This window comes from Nyctibius grandis, chromosome 2, assembly GCF_013368605.1.
Source record: "Nyctibius grandis isolate bNycGra1 chromosome 2, bNycGra1.pri, whole genome shotgun sequence".
Taxonomy (NCBI): Eukaryota; Metazoa; Chordata; class Aves; order Nyctibiiformes; family Nyctibiidae; genus Nyctibius; species Nyctibius grandis.
Genome location: NC_090659.1, coordinates 112,243,017 through 112,262,026, shown reverse-complemented (window position 1 = coordinate 112,262,026; position 19,010 = coordinate 112,243,017). Strand labels below are relative to the sequence as shown.

Here is a 19,010-nt window from a genome sequence, read left to right as displayed (position 1 = left end):
TATATTTGACAGTATCATTAGTTGTTGTAGCTGTCCAGTTAGGTGATAGTAATAGAATAACATAGGGAGGCTTTTACAACCACTTCACAAAGACTGTTATTAGACCTAAATGGAAGTCAAGAGGTTCACTTTCACAGTGGAAAAATAACGTTTCAAAATACACTGAGAAAACCTCAAGACCTTTATCTTCAAGAAGAAACCTGAGGAACAGACAGAAGAACTGTTCCGACTTGCCGACATTTTTCTGGGAGGTGGCAACTGCGGGTTCAGATTTGTGCTCTGCCTGAGTTGAAACAGGTCTTGCAACTCAGTCTTTGACAGCCCACAAATGTACCTTACTGCTACATAATTCACTACGGTGAAACAAAGAAATGAGAAATCTTCCTAAGGGGTATTTATTCAAACTGACACATAAACACAGATTTTGGAGCACTGACATTGTGGTGCAACGGTAAATACCGACCGAAAACAGTTCTTGCTTAGTTCTATTTATTATCAAATTATACTGGTTTTGCAACATACTCTAGGGAACTACTAACTTTTAGTTAAATAGAAACATCATCCTTTATCACTTAACACTCACATCCAGAGAATTGAGTGAATCAAAGCAGAATAACAATGTACGGCATTTTTTAGTGTGAAATCGCATGTACGCTAGCAGAGCTAAGACCCATACAGCATCAGTTCTTTGGGATGGAAGGAAACTTCTGCTAGAGAAACAAACTAAACCAGGAGATAGGAGAATCAAAGTGGTCTTTTCATTTATTCAGTGGCGCATACAGGTTCTGAAAAGTAAAAACTTTCAACAGGAACTTTTCTTGCTTGTCTAACTGTCTAACTTCACTTACCAGATTTTAACCAAATACATTAAAATGAAGGGGAGAAGAGGAGGTTGTGTTACTTGCATCCAAATCTTAATATTGCAGAGGAGAAAAAAGCATTTGTATGGCTGCTTTGTAACTCATCCGAAATGTACCACTTTGCATCAGCTCCACAGAACAATTAAGTACATTTTCCTAATGAAGGGAGACAGAATTGCATTTTTGTCACAAATGCCTTGCCTGAGCTGGTCTCCCCAGAGAACACCATTGGCATACATGTCATGTGTGCATTATGGGAAAGAGAGTTCAGCAGAGAGCTGAAGCTGTCCTCTGCACAGTCAGCCAGGGGGGAAAAAACAAAAGCAGTTAACAATGAATTCACTCACTTATGATTTAGGGTGGCTTCAACAAGTCAAAGTTAAACATTCTTATTTCAGACATATTGAAACACTTTGGATCAAAAAGTAAATGGTGAATATTTCTGAGAACAGTGCTGTCAAGACTTATCTGGCAAAAAAAATATTAAACTGCAACTTTTTTCACCATGAAAAGAGATACAAAAACAGTAACGTTTCACATGAACAGATATTTCAAACTTACTCAGGTTTCAGTTTTAAACAGAACTTGGGAAAATGGCAACATAGTGTTCATATATATTCTCTATTAGAAAAATGAAGTTGTTTTGTTTGCCAAGAATACAAGGTGACATCTCAGAGTAACAGAGGGGAAAAAAAAAAAAAAAAACACAAAACACGCACTTGCAGCGTTTTACTTACAATTTTTGTTTACTTCAAAGTTTGGGTTTTTTTCCCTATGATCCTCTTGTAAGTGCTATACTACATACCCTCTGGAGCATCAGTAAGTGTAGTAGAGTGAGGAATGGAGTGTCATGCTCACATGCAGAAATAATCTCCGGGATATAACGCTAGTCTAGTCAACATATCGTTTCTCTAGATGCTGCATATGGAAAGTATCATGAAAATAGTTTCATGGTCACTCTCTCCCACTCTGCAACATCCAGTTCCAAGGCACAAGAACATACAGCAGCTTCATCTGGCTTTGCTGTTTTCTGGAATTGACCTTGAATTTTTAGGAAAATGTTGATTATTGGAGACAGGTGGCAAAAAAAGTCATTCTTATTTCGTACATCCCTAATTTTCTACATTCTTTAGAAACATTCCTTCCAGTTACATCATTTTTAGCACCTGGTCTTTTTTTTGTAAGGTATTTAGCAGTCATAATTTGTTATTTACTGCCTCTTATGTTCTCAGAACTGATACTTCCAGGTATACGTAGCAGCAATAGATGCTTTCTTGTTCTCTTCCACCTTGTGTCTCAATCTTGAGCTCAGGGGTTACTAAGCAGAGCAAGAGGTAAGGTGATCCTGCTCTTTGGCCAAGATTATAAAGAGATTCCCAGGTTGTGCCAAACAGGATCACGCTAACTTATTCAGGACTTCATCCGGATCTCTAATTTTCAGTTTTCCATAGGACAGTAAGCGATGAAATAACAGCTTGCTACATTGCTGCTAACAGTTCAGAAGTTTAAAACCCCACACCTCACAACTGAAGGTCTCAAATCATTCTTAAGGGTAAAGTCTGGTCAGTTATAATGCTAAACTGTATCGTCCCATTATTGCAAATACTGCAGTGGGTATCACTGAACACATTCTACTAACGACCTGTTGCTTATGTTCAGCACAAACACCGTAAGTATAGCAAAGTGTGAACATGCCCAAGGCACATCACAGAAAAATATGCTTACCTAATACAAACAGGTGGGATATTATGCTGATTAAGTTGCAACAACCTTGACTGTTTCCTATCATCACACAGGAGGGCTGTAAAACCCCAGCAGATACAGAGGCAGGATCCCAACTCAGCCATCCCCAGACCCCTTACGAGCCAAGGAGCAGCAGCTGCCTGCTGCTGAGTCCAGCTATGAGCTTGCAAAGAAGGATGCACTTGCATTTTCTGGCAACATTCAGTGCTCCAGATCTCATCCATATTTCTTAAAGTAATAAGCAGCCATCTGTACTGTGCCACTGTCCAGGGGCTGCCTGGCTGTTAATTCATATTTGGGACAACATTCCTCTTCTCCCAATATAATGTTGATACATTACCCCTGTCCCAATATAATATTCATAGAATGTTAGAATGTTAGGGGTTGGAAGGGACCTCTAGAGATCATCGAGTCCAACCCCCCTGCCAGAGCAGGACCAATCTAGGGCAGGTTACACAGGAACGCATCCAGACAGGTCTTGAAAGTCTCCAGAGAAGGAGACTCCACAACCTCTCTGGGGAGCCTGTTCCAGTGCTCTGTAACTCTTACGGTAAAGAAGTTCTTCCTCATGTTGCGGTTGAACTTGCTGTGCTCTAGCTTGCATCCATTGCCCCTTGTCCTATCACAGGGCACAAGTGAAAAGAGGTTGCACCTTTCCTCTTGACACCCAGCCCTCATATATTTATACACATTAATCAGATCCCCTCTCAGTCTTCTCTTCTCCAGACTACAAAGCCCCAGGTCTCTCAACCTTTCCTCATAAGGCAGGTGTTCCTGTCCCTTAATCATCCTCGTAGCCCTCCATTGGACTCTTCCCAGTAGATCTCTGTCCCTCTCGAACTGGAGAGCCTAGAACTGAATGCAATACTCCAGGTGAGGTCTCACCAGGGTAGAGTAGAGGGGGAGGAGGACCTCCCTCCATCTGCTGGACACACTCTTCTTAATGCACCCCACGATACCATTGGCCTTCTTGGCCACAAGGGCACATTGCTGTCCCATGGATAACTTGTTGTCCACCAGGACTCCAAGGCCTTCTCCACGGAGCTGCTCTCTAGCAGATCGCCTCCTAACCTGTACTGGTGCATTTTATTACTCCTTCCCAGGTGCAGAACTCTGCACTTATTCTTGTTGAACCTCATTAGGTTCCTCTTTGCCCAGCTCTCCAGTCTGTCCAAATCATGCTGAATGGTCGCACAGCCTTCAGGTGTATCAGCCAAACCTCCCAGCTTCATATCATCAGCAAACTTGCTGAGAAGACACTCTGTCCCTTCATCAAGGTCGTTGATGAAGATGTTGAACAGGACTGGACCCAGCACTGATCCCTGGGGGACTCCACTAGTTACAGGTCTCCAGATAGACTTGGCACCACTGATTACCACTCTTTGGGCTCTATTGTGTAGCCAGTTCTTAATCCATCTCACTGTCTGTTCTTCTACCTCACACTTCCTGAGCTTGCTCATGAGGATGTCATGGGAAACTGTGTCAAATGCCTTGCTAAGGTCAAGGTAGACTACATCCACTGGTCTCCCTGCATCTACTCATTCAGTCATGACATCACAGAATGCTATCAGGTTAGTCAAGCATGATTTCCCCTTGGTAAATCCATGCTGACTACTCCTGATAACCTTCTTCTCTTCCATGTGCTTAGAGATGGCCTCCAGAATGAGCCGCTCCATCATTTTTCCAGGGATGGAGGTGAGGCTGACTGGTCTGTAGTTTGCTGGATCTTCCTTCTTGCCTTTTTTGAAGACTGGAGGGACATTGGCTTTCCTCCAAGAAAATATACCTTATTGGTATATTTAAAAAAACCTATTCCAGATAAAGTAATAAATATTCAGAAATCACCTCTCACTCAGAAGAGACACTTTGCTGCTGCATCTCTCATGCAATTCTGATCCTTCAAAACTGTCCTCATGTCTCTAAATGAGACTTTTACCTTTGGCATCTTTCAGCCTTGAGGAGAAAATGGTGTGCTACCCTATGATTAGTAGTGGGCAGGATCCTTCCTTAAACTCCAGGGACAGTTACTAGCCACTTGAAACAAAAACCTGTATACATGTAAATAACTTGTGAATGAAGAAAAATAATTTTGCATGAACATTCAGGTTACCAAGATACTGAAAATGAAGACTTTCATTCATTCTTGAACAAAGAATGTTCCTGTTTTCTACGTGAACTCTATGCAAATTTTATGCAATTAGTGTTTTACAGTTTTAAGTAACTGCAGAGGAAAATCATGTTTACAACTGAGGTAGATTCTCAGTTTCAGTCTGTGCTAGCCTGCATGCCATTTTGTGACAAGTTACACCACCACTAACAATATTACTTTATCCATGCTGATCAACTGAAAAATCAGGAAAGAGGGACTGAAATTCTGCAAAATCTTTTGTGATGCTTATGGAATCTATCATTACAATTTATCTTAAAAATAATGAGATTTAATACTTTTGCAAATTGTAAGTGAAGCTTCTAATGAAAATGAAGGATTATGCTCTAGTTGCTTGGCTCAAATTTAATTTAAGATTTGAAACAAAATTCCTTTCTTAAAAGATAAAGCTGTTACGGTCTATATATCATGTTCTTCTTCCTGCCTCTTTTCGCTAATGCAGTGCAGATGATTAACATGCCAAATATCTCTCTTAATTGTCTCAAAATTTCCTCTCAAAAAAATTAAGTTGATCTAAATTTTGTATAGTTCAGTAGCCAAAGGTCAGAAAATCTATCCATACATACACATGTCAGAATTCAGCCTTAGTCAAACAATTACATGCTGATTTTCACTGTATATCACATATTTCTCATTTCTATAGTCTGTTCCTGAAATACATCATCATTTCTTCCATATTTAAATTATCAATCATTGATATATACACTACAAAACAAACAGTGAAACACAGGACAAAATAAACATTCAGGGATGTTGAAGACTGATGATAATATTCTCCACAAGCATATAAATACAAATCAGCACATGCTGTGGAATACAGATTTGCTGTTCATCAACAGTCCTTCCACCATATTTTAGACACCGGTGTGATTCACCCAGTTCCAAAACTAGATCTGATGAACTAGCCCCTGAAGGGACCTGTCTCTTGCACCCACTGCCCACTAGAGCTCAGACCACGAGGTCAGGCTAGATGCTTCATTTCAGACAAACCCCTCGGCCTCTCCTACATTTGTTGCCATTCCTGCCACCCAAGCAGCAGTCTTCAACTAAGGCAAAAGCCTGAAGACCACCACAGAGATTAAACAGGTACCAGCAGGATTTCCACCTTCTGACCTCAAATCCTACATCTAATTCAAAAGCAAAAGAAGATGGTAAAGTTCCTGACATTTTTACTAAAGGATATAGGATTTGAAAACAAACATGAATGGATGTGGAGTTTCTGTCAGTCCTACTATTCTTGATGCACAACATGAAATACCAAGGATCTGATCTAGAAGTTCAGGATTCAAGAAATCCACTTCCAAGAGAGGTAAAACTCGTGAACATGAAGCAATCGCAAGCTGCTCATACATTACTAACACTAGGAGTGCTCCCAGGTTTCTGCACCTTCCTGTATGCATGCACGCTGTCTTTGGGGTGATACTTGGACATGCACCATCCCTCCCACCCCTACTCGAGTTTCAATGAAAAGGAAATCCAGACAGGAACTGCACCATATCCACCCCCAGTGAGTCGCCCTATTTTCCCTCCTCCTCGTTGTGTACCTCCACACCTTTTCTGACCCTCTGGAGATACCGAAATTTGCATGCTGGGAGTAAGTCAGGCTCATCACAGCCAGAGGTCAGAAAAGGCACACAGATACCCAGCAGTGCTGCTACCCCTGTACCAGCACCTTCCTCATTGATCCAGAGACACGTCACAAATCCTGCACGAACTGAAGCTGCTTAATCCACAAAGGATGTTCTTTCCCTTTAAGGCGTTATCAAAGTCTCACTGGTAACTAGGGAAATTTCTGCTCTTTTGCAGATTTGATGTAAAAATCAATAACATAGAAACCTCAGGTCATTAAAGATCCTCAGATAGCTTTGTAAGATCAGAGGCATTAGCCTTGCTGTCTCTGTGAATCCCTGACTAGATTCTTTTTTAAGTTTCCCTTCCTGTTATGCACTAAACGCTGTTGCTGATTTTAGGCTGGAAGCGGCTGTGGGGTAAGAAATCCCAGTGTATATTTTATATATCAACCCGTTAGGTAAGATCATTATTATTTTATCACACAAAGCAGTGCTGAAATTTCACTATCGCTTCAGTTGCTGTTTACATACCAACGTGCTCACATCAGATGTTGCTAAATGATTAAATAGCTTTCTGACTTAATCCTCTAAAATTCTTTTCTGAAGAAAAGTGGAGAACGTTAACTTCTACCACTCCGTACCGTAGGCAATGTTCATCCTGCAGACCTTCTGAGATACTGCTATTGCTGAGTCTTTTGTTAGCAGTTTGTAGCACTCTACAGAATGTTTTAAATAATATAGGCCGTATCCTTCAACAACTTATGTTCCTCTCCCTCTCCAATTTTTGCTTGTTTTATTTGTTGCTTAGATGTCAGTTCAAGACACTGCTACTCTTCCTCCACAGCATCTGCCGTGTTGCCATAATGCCTTAGCCCTTCCTGGCCAGCACGAGGCTGTTACAGACTCTCAGCCTGACCAACCTCCATGGGACTCCAACAGTAACAGGGGCTCCGTTAAAGTGAGGCCATACGAAATATCTAGTATCCTTGGAAAATTCCATCCCACCCCCACCACCTCCAAATGAAGCCATTTAAACTTTTGTTACCATTACTGCCCTTCGATCTGATTTTTGTTAATGGTTGTTGTATTTTTGAGTTCAGATTTCTACGCTTACAGAGAGAGAGGAAAACGAAATAGTACATTGTAAGGGGAGAAGTAAGATTCTAAGACTCCCTTAAGAAAGATGTGAAAGCAGCAGTCTCCAAAAACTGTCTTGAGAAATTAATGGGAAACTTGTTCTCACAGGGAGAGGAAAGAAGAGCTAGAAGAGAGGAAGAGTCATTGCTGCCATCCAGCAGCCTGCTCTTTGCATTTGGTTTTTCAGATAATTTAGTCAGAGCAGAACTTTAATGTCTCAGTGGAAATTTTAGAAGTTCTATTGTAAATATCCTCAAGTATCCCACTGCACCAGAGCTAATTTAATTTCACCTCCCTGGTATAGTGGAATATGCTGATTCTATACAGAGCCTGAACCCTCTGAGCAACCATCCGACTCCATGTGGTCCTACCAGGACAGACGAAAGCAAAAGCCACGCAGTGGACATGGTGCAGGCAGATCCATGAGCATACGGATTCATCCTTTGATTCAGAGCTAAGAGAAGCTTGAGAGTTCTCAGAGCACAGGATCCCCCTTTGAGTAAGTGCCACTAATACTATATACATTTATATTAACTTCTAAAAAGATGCCTCTCCCACATGTGCCCAAAATAAAACTTCCATAACCTTTAAATTACCATTTCAAAATCTTTCTCTATTTAATATATTTGGGTCATAGTATGTTTACTGAAGTTAACCATAAAGTAGTAAATCCAGCAAGAAAAAAAAAAAGAAATGTATCTTCAACTCATGTATAATGCAACAAACTTAGCAAGTGAAGATAATAAACTAGAAATTTCTAGTACATGTGATATTTCACTAACAAATTTTAAAAAAAAACACTTGAAAATTGAAAGTAATTTTAAATTAGCTTAAGGAAATAATGCATAAAAACAAAGATTAGCAGAGTGGAACTAAACTAATACAGAAAATCAATTATTGCATTGCAAAACAGAAGGGAAAATAGGTTTATAGTCTTCAATCATGAAAAACAGTTGGTTAGGAACAATTCTCAAAGAGGCTCGGTGTGTTTTCTGAGAGGACTACCAAAAAATAAAAAAAAAAAAAATCAATATAATGGTTCTGATCCCACATAAATCACTAAACATGGTTAGAAACTCAGAGAATGTAACTGTAAACATTGTCACATACTGCAAATGCTTAGGAAAAAAACCTACAATCTTTAACTAATATCTAACTAATATCTAACTAAAACCTACAATTTTTAACTAATATCTGGATCTTTCATGGCACTAAGCTCCCTGTGCAGTGGGGCTTGTGAGTCAACACACATCTCTCTCAAGCTCAGCTGTTTCATATGGGATGGACGTGGGAGCCCACTCCTACGTGACCAGACACCATCCCCATCACAAGCCCCCACTCATAAGTGTGCTTCTGCCACATGCGACTCGGCATGTGCGTGGGCACGTGGGGAAGGGAGGGCGCTTTCCCACACCGTGATTAGCAGAAAAATGGTAATTGTGACATTTGCGGCACGAGTCTCGACGGCACAGACCTTCCGAGCTTCGCGATGCCAGTTTCCAAAGCATCCTCCCACAAGCTGCACCTCAGTTAAAAGTATCTCCTGGATTCACGCTGGTGTTCCTGCTGTTACACTCTCCTGCGGTGTGCCAGGTGCTGTAGAGGTGTTTAATTGACGTAATCCGTGATTTAAAACGCTGCTGTGTATGAACCATGCTCGCTGCTGCCGAGCACCCAGAGGCTGGAAGGCTGACAGCTGGTCTGTGTGCAACGTGTCTGTTTGCAATGCACTTCAAGCGCCTTACAAAAAGCACCGAGTATCAGATTATTACCACTTCACAGGCCTAAGACGTGTACACAGAGCAGGACTAACAAAGTTCAGCAGTGTGACCTGGCTACCTGTTCTAAAAAAGGGGAGAAAAATCATGTGTAGAACAGCTGGAACACGTACACCACAGGCAAAAATCTTACAGACAAGAAAGAAAATACAAATCACTCCTCAAAGATGAGGGAATGTTCCCTTTTGAAAGGCTTCTAAGCAATCAGTCGTCATTCCTAAATTCAGCCAATGTGCATGACAGGAGAAACTCAGACTGCACAGGAGGAAAATCAGCACAACCAAGTGTCCACTTGAACTAACACCAGTGCTGACAGAAGATGGGAGGCAACAGACCAGCACTGTAGCCCACCCTGTCAATCTGCTGGGCACATACCTATTTGCTTGTTCAGCTGATCAGGATGCATAAAAATAACGCTTCAGGAGGAACCAGGATGCCTGTGGCTGCCAAGTCTTTTCAACACCTCCTCGGTCTCAGGCCAGTTACTGCCCAGCTCCAAGTTAGACCCTTCCTGCTTGCACGTGGTGGGTCCGTACGTGTCATGGTGCAATCAAGGTCCTCTGTTTTCAAAGTGACAATTCAACTGGCTCCATAGTAGTTTGCCCTTATTAGCAGCAATTAACCAGCATCTGATTAGAAATATACGAGGTCTCCTGTGCAGCTCAGGGATTACAAGCTGCCGGGCACACAACTATCAGTGTGGCACAACAGAGCCAAGCCTGTCTGTCAGGACAGATATTTGTGCCCGCGGTCAGGAGGGGCGGCTCCTGCTGGTCAATTTGTAACATAAACCTGCTAAACAGTCAAGATTTGGTAGCAAAGCAGCAAAGTTTCCCAGAAATTCTCCAGTCTGAATATTCTGTAAAATAGGGTAAAAAATGATGCTAGTGTCACATCATACAGACCTTGCGATCTGCACTCCGTTTTGGGGGTATTTTTAAATCCAATTTGCATCAACTGTGATCTTTTGGTTCATGATCCTTCTTTCTGCCTGCATGGGAAGGCCTCACAGATACTAAATAATTTTAAAAAAAGACACCCTCAGTTCTTTAATCTCTTCACTAAGGTACATACTGACATCAAAACCAGTATTTAATCAATTTCTAAGGGCAAAAAAAGAACTCCAGTCACGTTCTTCTGAGCCGGCAGTGGGCAAGGTTGGTTTTGGTTTTAATTAATGATGTACAAGGAAGAACATTAACAGCAGGACGACTAAGGGCACTACTGAAGGAATGTTTGAGCGAAGAGGCGTGCATCACATCTACTTCTTGGTGATTCATGATTACTGTTATTATTACTATTTGTCATTTTTATTTCATCACTACTATTACACATTAAAATAAAGTGGCCCATCCACAACAAAGGTTTCACCCAGCAAATCCACATCCATAACACTGCCATTTTGTTTAAACTAGTAACCTTTTTAAAATAAAAGGAAATTACATTCAACTCTTGCAGAAAACAAGCTATCCCCACTTCCCACATGAGAACACACTCAAAATAACAATTCTTGATATGCAGTTTCTCTGCTACTCCACTTACTTGGGGTTCTTGCACCCAGCCTCACATTTCATTCCTAGTGCCAAAGCTTGCTTTTTTTTTTAACATTGACAAATGTTTATTTACATATATTAGGTTGGGGGGGACAATAGAGCTGCGCTGTCAATTGTACTAATGGTATGAAAAAGTGTAGTTGTATAGAAATGAATACAGAAAATGAACCCAGACTTTAATTAGTTATCTTCACATTATATTACATAACTTCTACTTTACTAAAAATAGTATACTTGATTATGTATTTAAGTTGTCACTGCTAAACAAATAATAACCATTCTGCTGCAAGATAAAAATGTTAATCCATTGCAGAGGAAACTGCCTGTAATTTAATTATCACTAAGCTTTTTGTCCACAGTTAATTATCAAAACTTACATTTAAATACTGCTTATCACACAAATTCTTTAAGCCTCCTGTTGAGTAGACTCTGTGTGCAAGTGTCTACACTCACAAGTATGTGCGTAAACCTGTATGTAAGACTCATTTTCTACACTTTAAGATTGAAGCCCTTTGCTAAGTCATTGTCTTGCACTGCATCACAGTTTGGGGTATGAAATCAAGTTATAAAGAATTTGATGAATATAGTTTAAATGCCAAAATTTTCTTTTGCTCAATGTTTGCAGAGCTGGAAAGTCTAAACACAGCTTGATGAGGTAGACCCACCATGCCAAGTCACCTCTATTTGGGGATACTGATAGTTGGCAGAAACTCTTCAAGTAGCCCGTTATTATAAGCTTCAGCTTCTGCGGTGGCAAATGCTGCTGGGAGGGTGTTTGACAAAGAACACACTTGTTATTAACATATACAGGGAAAAGTATGCCATACATATCCCACACATTTCTTAATCACTACACCTTCCTCATGCAAATTTAACAAATGGCTCATATTTACATGGAAAGTTTCCAGTTTTATAAAATTAGGTCCCACAGAGAGGTGACTTTCATTCGTTCAGTAACTACATAAGAGTGATCTGCAAATGTACACTTTTCTTAAGAACAGGTATAAATAAACCTACAGAAATACTGCTACAGGTCAAGTAAAATAGATTATGGAGTATTGTCACAGGAAACCCCTCAGGTAATGTAGCTGACCAAAGGAAGTTCATTGTTAAATTAGTGAGTGAATACAAAAGTGCCTAACAACTAAATCCAACAAAACCCACAAGTTTTCACTAAAAATGAACAAATGTGGTTCAAATCACCTTTGAGAGGTCATTTTCAGGCTGTGTACCAGTTTCTGCATAAGCTCACTGTTTTTTCAAACAGCTTCAAAGCATAAAATGATCTGGTAGAAAACTCCATCTACAGAATACTGAGTCTGCTCCAGGGATGTGCCACAATGGGACATGTTGAAGACCAACAAACTGGCACCTATCCATGTCAGTACCGTGCACTCTGTGGACTGAGCTGCACAGGTAAGCTAGAGCAGTACTCACCAGCAACAGACCTCAGCTCTCCAAGGTGAAATAAATATTGTTGGTCTGCTTTGCCACCCTTTTAAAAGAAATCTTCATTGAATGTCTTACCCAAAAAAACCCACGGTTACGGTTTCTTTTTTCCTGATTTCTGATGAGGCAGGAAACGTAGACCATGTGACTGATTTTTTTTTTTCTAATTAACCTGTCAGGCTGAAATATAAAAATAAATATATTTCCTTTTGATTTAAAACAAAATATTTAGTTGTTATTCTTCATTCAGATTTTTAAAAAGTATTTAGGGAAAAAAAAAGCAGAACTCAACATCAAGCATATCTTTAGTTCAAAGTGAAGCATTCTCTTCTAGATACCTGCAGGAAATGAAGAGGGAACTAAAATCTGGGTTTTCTGGGGCTTGGTAATAATGGTGATGTTCTTTTCCCCAAGACTTTGGGAATTAAATTCAGTCACCAAGAATATGAGAGATCCAGACATGTTTTTTTTCCTGTGCCCAGCAGGAAGTAGATCCATTAGTCCTAATCCACAGGAAAGTGTTCCATCCACTACCTATCAAAGGAAATGACCCCCCTCCATACTAACTCTTCTACCTTTTTGCTATCAACAAAACTATTGCAACATATTTTCAGAGGACAGAGCATCTCAGCAGAGACTAGCAATCTGAAACACAGCTGCCACATTGCACAGTACTCCCTGAAGAGATTATGTCTAATGAAGAGTCTGGAAGATAATTTTACAGGTCATTTCAAGCAAGACTGTTGAGGCTGGAGATAAAAATGATGTTATGGCAATAGCAGAAACTGTTATACTGCAGGCTGGAAAAAAACTGTTAAACATTATTTAACAATGAAAGGGTTTTAAAGTATGTATAGAGTTTGATAGTGTTGAGATACACTTGATTTGTAAACCACAAAAACCGACGAATAATCCGCACCTCAAGGCAGTTATGCATATCAAGAACCCTTTTTATCCGTGTCTTCATCTGATAATTTGTCTGCCTCATTTACTTTACAACTGACATTTTAATGCATAATCATTCTTCCTCATGTGTATAAGAAAATATATTTATTTTTCAGGATGAAAAATACTGCGAAGTATAAACAAGCAATATAACCAGATGTCTGACTGAATTAGTGTATTCTCACTAGCTTAGCACACTGACAATCTGTTCTTCAATAACATTTTTTCAGCAGCGAAGTTTACATACAAGTACTATCGCTTTCAAATCCCATCGCACATCAGCACTCAGATTTGGGGTTAGACCTTAAAATGCACTTTCCATCCTGTTTTAAACTACAAAACCAGGCTCTTTGCCAGTGAAATACTTGCACAAGAAGAAAAAAAAAAAACATATCCACATTTTTGTATTTCAGGAGGCAATCTTCTGACATACGTGTCGCAATGTAGTTTTTGATACATTCAGGGCCAGACTTGATGACTAGATGGAAGAGGACTACTAGAAAGAAAGTATTTAGTATAATTCCTAACATACAATTAATAAGTTCTTAAAAAGTAGCCTCATCTTTTGTGAACCATTTAATTACAAATTCTGCAGATAGCCTTAAGTGTTTCTCCTACCAAAGGTTCTGAATTCAAAAGAAAAGCAAGATTTTTCAGCACGAAATCCCATCAGAATTTCATTTTGTAGCATACCGCAAATAAAGGTAAGAGTCTTTCATCCACTTACTGCTAAAAGCCTGTGTGACCCTACTTGGCACAGCTGCTGAGCCCAAGGTAGCAGCTACCCCAGACACAGTAAAGCTGTTCTTCAGGAGAGTGCTACTGAATTCATACTCATTCGATATGATACATATGGTTAAGCACGAGTACTAAAACTCACAGAAAGCCTCAAATATGTGAGTAAGTCTGTCAGGGCTCTTCCTACTCACAGAGTCAGTTAACATTGACAGGTCAGTATTTCAAATATTTTCCCATTTTACAGGTAATTTAATATTTAAGCACACTATACTGTCTCAGCCTAAAAGTAACAGAATAACCCAATCAGTGCTGCTGAACTCACTGACACAACATCAAGCCAGATGGGTTGATCACTGACAGTTACTCTAATTTTTAATGTGACCACGCTATTTTGCAATCAATGAATCATCTGAAAAATCATCTGGGGAAAAAAAAAAGTCTAACAGTGTCTTTTATTAAACAGACAATTATTTGCTGCTACAAAGGGACTGTGTATCAAGGCTCAGGAGTAACACCACTGAGCTAAAGTAGCAGTTTGATGGATTAGGGCTTTAGCTACAAATACAAGAAATAGTTCTCTTAAAATGGTTATTTTAGAATCCAGCCACTACACCACTTAAAGGCAGTCACAAAACAACACATGAAAAACATGTTCTACAAACAACACACGCAATAACACCAGTATTACCACTAGATCACCACTTAAGGAAAACTATTCCTTGGTATCAGACTACTTTTCAAGCCACAGTTACATGCTGTATTACACCAGTAAGCGTGTTACCCTCTCAGTAGTGTTTAAAAGGAGGTACACTTCAGCTTTTTTTTGGACATCAGCCGTACTCTGCATTACTGTTCTGCATAACTCACCATCACACAAGATGTTCTTGAGGCATTTTTGCACGTGCAAATGATGCCTATCATTTTCCACTTAGCTAGAAAAAAATACCCATAGTAATTGGATATACCAAGAAATACTCTTAAGTGAAATGTAAGTAGCTTTAGTTAAAACATTTTAATACCTCAACTGATGTAATCGGGAGGGTTATTTTCTTGTGTTCACATTCAAGCGCAGACATACCATTTGATCCCAACGGACAGGTAGCTCTACCTCAACGGGCAGACCCACATACCCCATGGTTTAGACTCATAATCAAATGGTCACCAAAGATTCATACAAGGACTTCAAGGTAAAATATGGCACCTGACAGCACGACCAGCTCCCTGAGCTGCCACATTTCTGGAGAAGTAGCTAAAGAATAAACACTGACAAATCACATATGGACAGACTTGATAAGGCACGTACACTGAGTCCAAGCAGATTCACAGCACATGAAATACTGATTTTACATAATTTATCTGTCAGGGTAATACATGCCTTTCATCAGCAGTATCCTCGGGATCTCCAGAGATTTTATGACTCTACAGATATGAGGTAATATTCATATAATATGCTCTACCATAATAACATCAGGAAATACTGGTCATTTGAGGATTTTCAAATAAAGCAGAGAAAAGTATTCTTACTGCATGTAGATGACAAAGATTATAAACAGTATATCCTAAACATGGGCCATCTGATTATGTTCTTGGCCATATGAAGGCCACTAATAAATAATGACTTCTGGATGAAAAGACAGATCTGCAAAATGTACCTAAAACATGATGTAGGTGGAATTTAGGCAGGAAAATTCAAAACCTGTGCTTAGTAATCACCAAACCCTGGAGGGGCCTATACTCACCGCACTCAGCCCTGCCAGCCAAGGAAGTCCTTGCAGCAGTTGCGTGTAGGCATTGTCTATGGGAGCCTGTCAAGTGGTTCCCTTACACATCCAGACAAGCCCCAAAGGACAGCTTCCCCATGCCTAATGTGCATCTAAAAAACAAGCACTTCCCACTAAAGCACCCTTTTTAGTAGCTACTATACAAATTCGAAAAGGGGCACATTCCTCAAATTTACACCCGCCACACATATCAGGTAGCTTCTGTCTGTCCTCTCAAAGACTGATGGAAACAGCTTCCATCAGGGAGGGACTCCAGCATCCTGAACCTACCTGTACCACAGATTCAGTCATCTAAGGCCTCAACATGACATAACTGGAGATAAATTACTGCATTTACTGCTATCCTAGCTCTACAAAGCAACTTGATAGGGATGCGGGCTTTCCTTATAGCCCCTGTGAGATAATGAGAGGCGATCTCCACACTTGTGTGCTGGACCAAGAGCTGCTAGCACAGGCTTACACTGCTGAAGTGAAAATATCAGCACCCCACAAACCTGGGAGATTTTAAGAGATGCTTTGAATCACTTACGCAAGATATATCCTCTCACAGCTGCACAACCATTCTGAATGACTACAGAGCAAAGGAACTTCAGAACTGCCATATTAGTTCAAAGCTTAAGTCCACTAGTCAGAACCAGTCTCTGAACTAATCATCATAAGGTTTTTCTTCAGAAAGCATTCATTAGATAGATGCATTCACATATTTTGAGATGAGGTTTAAGTTCAATGTGAAATAATGTGTGCTCTTATGGCTACATGAGCATACTGAATTAGCACTCTACAAAGACACTTAGGAATAGCAACACAGCAGTGAATTCTGACAACTCTGGTTGTTGTTGTTCTTAACTGAGTTTATAAACAATCAAATACTGTGAGTGTTGCCAGTTTCCTTACTATTATTCTTTTCCTGTATCCAGGTAGTTCGTAAGTGGTTGGTAAGTCCCGCATAGATAAAACAGCAAAAATTAGGAGAGGCTGATAACTGGAATTTACCAGTTAAGCAATAACACACAATTTGTACAAAAGAAAGTACACATCTTCTGGTAATCACCTGAGATTTTAGGACTCCTCTCATCCTGGGAATTGCTTAATACCCATTATCCTTCTCTGTGGGATAGCTTCTCCTCAGAAGCATTAACAAGTGGTAATTATAGGAGTCATGCTGACAACACATAACCTGAGGGACACCATCAGCACTGAATGTCAATTGACCTGGATATTAAAAACTGCGGTTCCTGGAGCCTTTATAATTTACGTTTCATTTAGTTTTTATGGCATATGCTCTTACACCCCACTTTAAATGATAACTATTCACCAAAACTTAGAGCAGCAAACTACACGAGGCTACGCGATTTGACAGGCTGCAGTAATGAAAGGATTACGGCTTTACGAACACGCCTGTCGTGCACTCTCTCTGTGGGAGCAACTGATCGTAGGAGTTAAAATTTCAGTAACTATATTAAAGCCATTAGATATCGCTAGTTTTAAATAAAACCGACGTGTCTCGCACCACTCTGCACAGCAAACTGAAGCCATCCTCCGCCTCCCTCTCAGCGGGGCAGGTACCACGGTCCGCGCCGAGGAAGGAGACCCCTGCCAGCGGGGCGCGGGGCTGCTGCTGCCGCTCCTCCGTCCTTCCCAAACGCCGTCACCCCGCTCCTCCGTCCTCCGGGGAGGAGAGGGAAGACGACCAAGTCCCCACCGCGGCTGCCCCCAGCGGGTCCCGCCGCGGGCTCTGCCCCGGCCGCAGCGCAGCGGGCGGGCAGCGGCACCTCCCTGCGCAGCCCCGCGCCGCCGGCTCCCCGCCCGCCAGCACCTGCCCCGCCGCCGCCTCTCTCCGCTCCAGCCCGAGTTAGCGCAGAGCCCGGCGCCCCGGCCCGCTCCGCGCCCGCGCAGGGAGGGAGGGAGGGAGGGAGGGAGCGACCCCCGGGCCCGGCCGGCGGCACTCACACGGGGTAGAAGGCGTAGGGCGGCAGGGCGCTCTCCTCGCACGGATCCGCGTCGAGCAGCAGGTAGTCCTGGCTGTCGTTCCGCCGTGCGCCGGACGCCGGTGAGCTGCTCTTCCGCGGGGCGTAGGGCTGCGCCTGGCTCATGTTGTCCCGCGGCTGAGGCGCCCGGACGCGCAGCGGCTCCCTCAGGGCGCCGCGGGAGCAGCGCGTAACCGGCCGGAGCGCGGCACTGCGGCTCCGTCTCCTCGCGGCTCCGCGTTCCCCGGAGCAGGGAGGGCAGCGCGGCGCAGCGGCTCCCTCCGCCCCCGCCGAGCCCGGCAAGGGGTTACTATGTCAACCGGTGCCGCCGCCGCCCGCCGCGCCGAGGCGAGGGGCAGCTCGGCACGGGGGCAGGAAAGTTTGCGGAGCGTCAGCGGGCGCGGCTGTCCCCGGCCGGCGGGAAGGGGCGGGAGGTGGGAGGGCGGCGGGCGCCGCTCGCCTTCCCTGAGGGGGTGCAGTGCCCCCTCCGCGCCGCCCTCGCCGTCCCGCCGCCCCCTCCGGCTCCCGCCCGGTCCCGCCGGCTCCGAGCCGGTCCTGCCCCGCCCCGGCTGCCGCCGCCGGGCCCGCAGCGCCCCGCCACAGCGGGGCTGGCGGCCAGCGGCTGCCCCGGTGACTCGACCGACGCGGTGGCACCGTCTCACCTGCGCTCTCACGGTGCAGCCTTCCGAGGAGAGGTGCACGTCCCTGTGCCCCAAAACACCCCAAAAAAGAGGGGCAATACTCTAACGGCAACCTCGGCAGGGGCAGCGCTCACCTTCAACCGCTTGGTATGAAACGGAGCCCACGGCGGTCTGGGGAAACCACGCAAAACTCTCCCCGGGGCTCTGGCAGGACCGCAGGGGTGCAGCGGGCGGTGGCCTCCCGCTTCGGGAAGCAGGAGCAGCGTTCTTGCTTTACTTCAGCTTGGAAGTACAGCGTGTGCTGTGCTTGTGTCCTTTTACAAACGATGTTCATCTGTTTCACAGCAGAGCTTGTTTTCACCACCTCTAACAATTTCAGGTAAGAGCAGGAGCAAAATATCACCCTTAGCAAAAATAACTCAATAGTTTTGCAGTAATAACACATTAGCAACTTGTATTTCTCAGTTCTGCTTCACTGGTAGCACTTTGATGATATTCTTATTTTACTTATATAGACTGTAATTTCATAAATATGCTAAAATAATTACAAACTTTTCTAGGAAAAAAATGTAAGGCACTGAAGAAATAACATATGACCTATAAGCATCCTTCACATTAAGCATAACAGACTTACTAATTTGTAAGGGAATATTTATAACTAAATGTTGTAAATGTACAGC

At 42.5% G+C, this 19,010-nt stretch overlaps 1 protein-coding gene across 2 annotated transcripts in view; it reads right to left on the bottom strand.

The window, feature by feature from the left end:
• TRPC6 (transient receptor potential cation channel subfamily C member 6) overlaps positions 1-17,899 on the bottom strand; it is a 108,473-nt gene extending 90,574 nt beyond the window's left edge. Inside the window, exons 1-2 of one of the 2 annotated variants that reach the window (XM_068423273.1) lie at positions 17,675-17,899; positions 15,824-15,828 (exon numbers count right to left, since the gene is read on the bottom strand). In XM_068423273.1, the coding sequence (XP_068279374.1) occupies positions 15,824-15,828; positions 17,675-17,815 (146 nt within the window). In that variant the 5' untranslated portion in view covers positions 17,816-17,899. Of the gene's footprint in view, positions 1-15,823; positions 15,829-17,672 lie in introns of both variants that reach the window. The other variant, XM_068423265.1, reaches the window with a different exon arrangement.
• Positions 17,900-19,010: the final 1,111 nt, after the last annotated feature.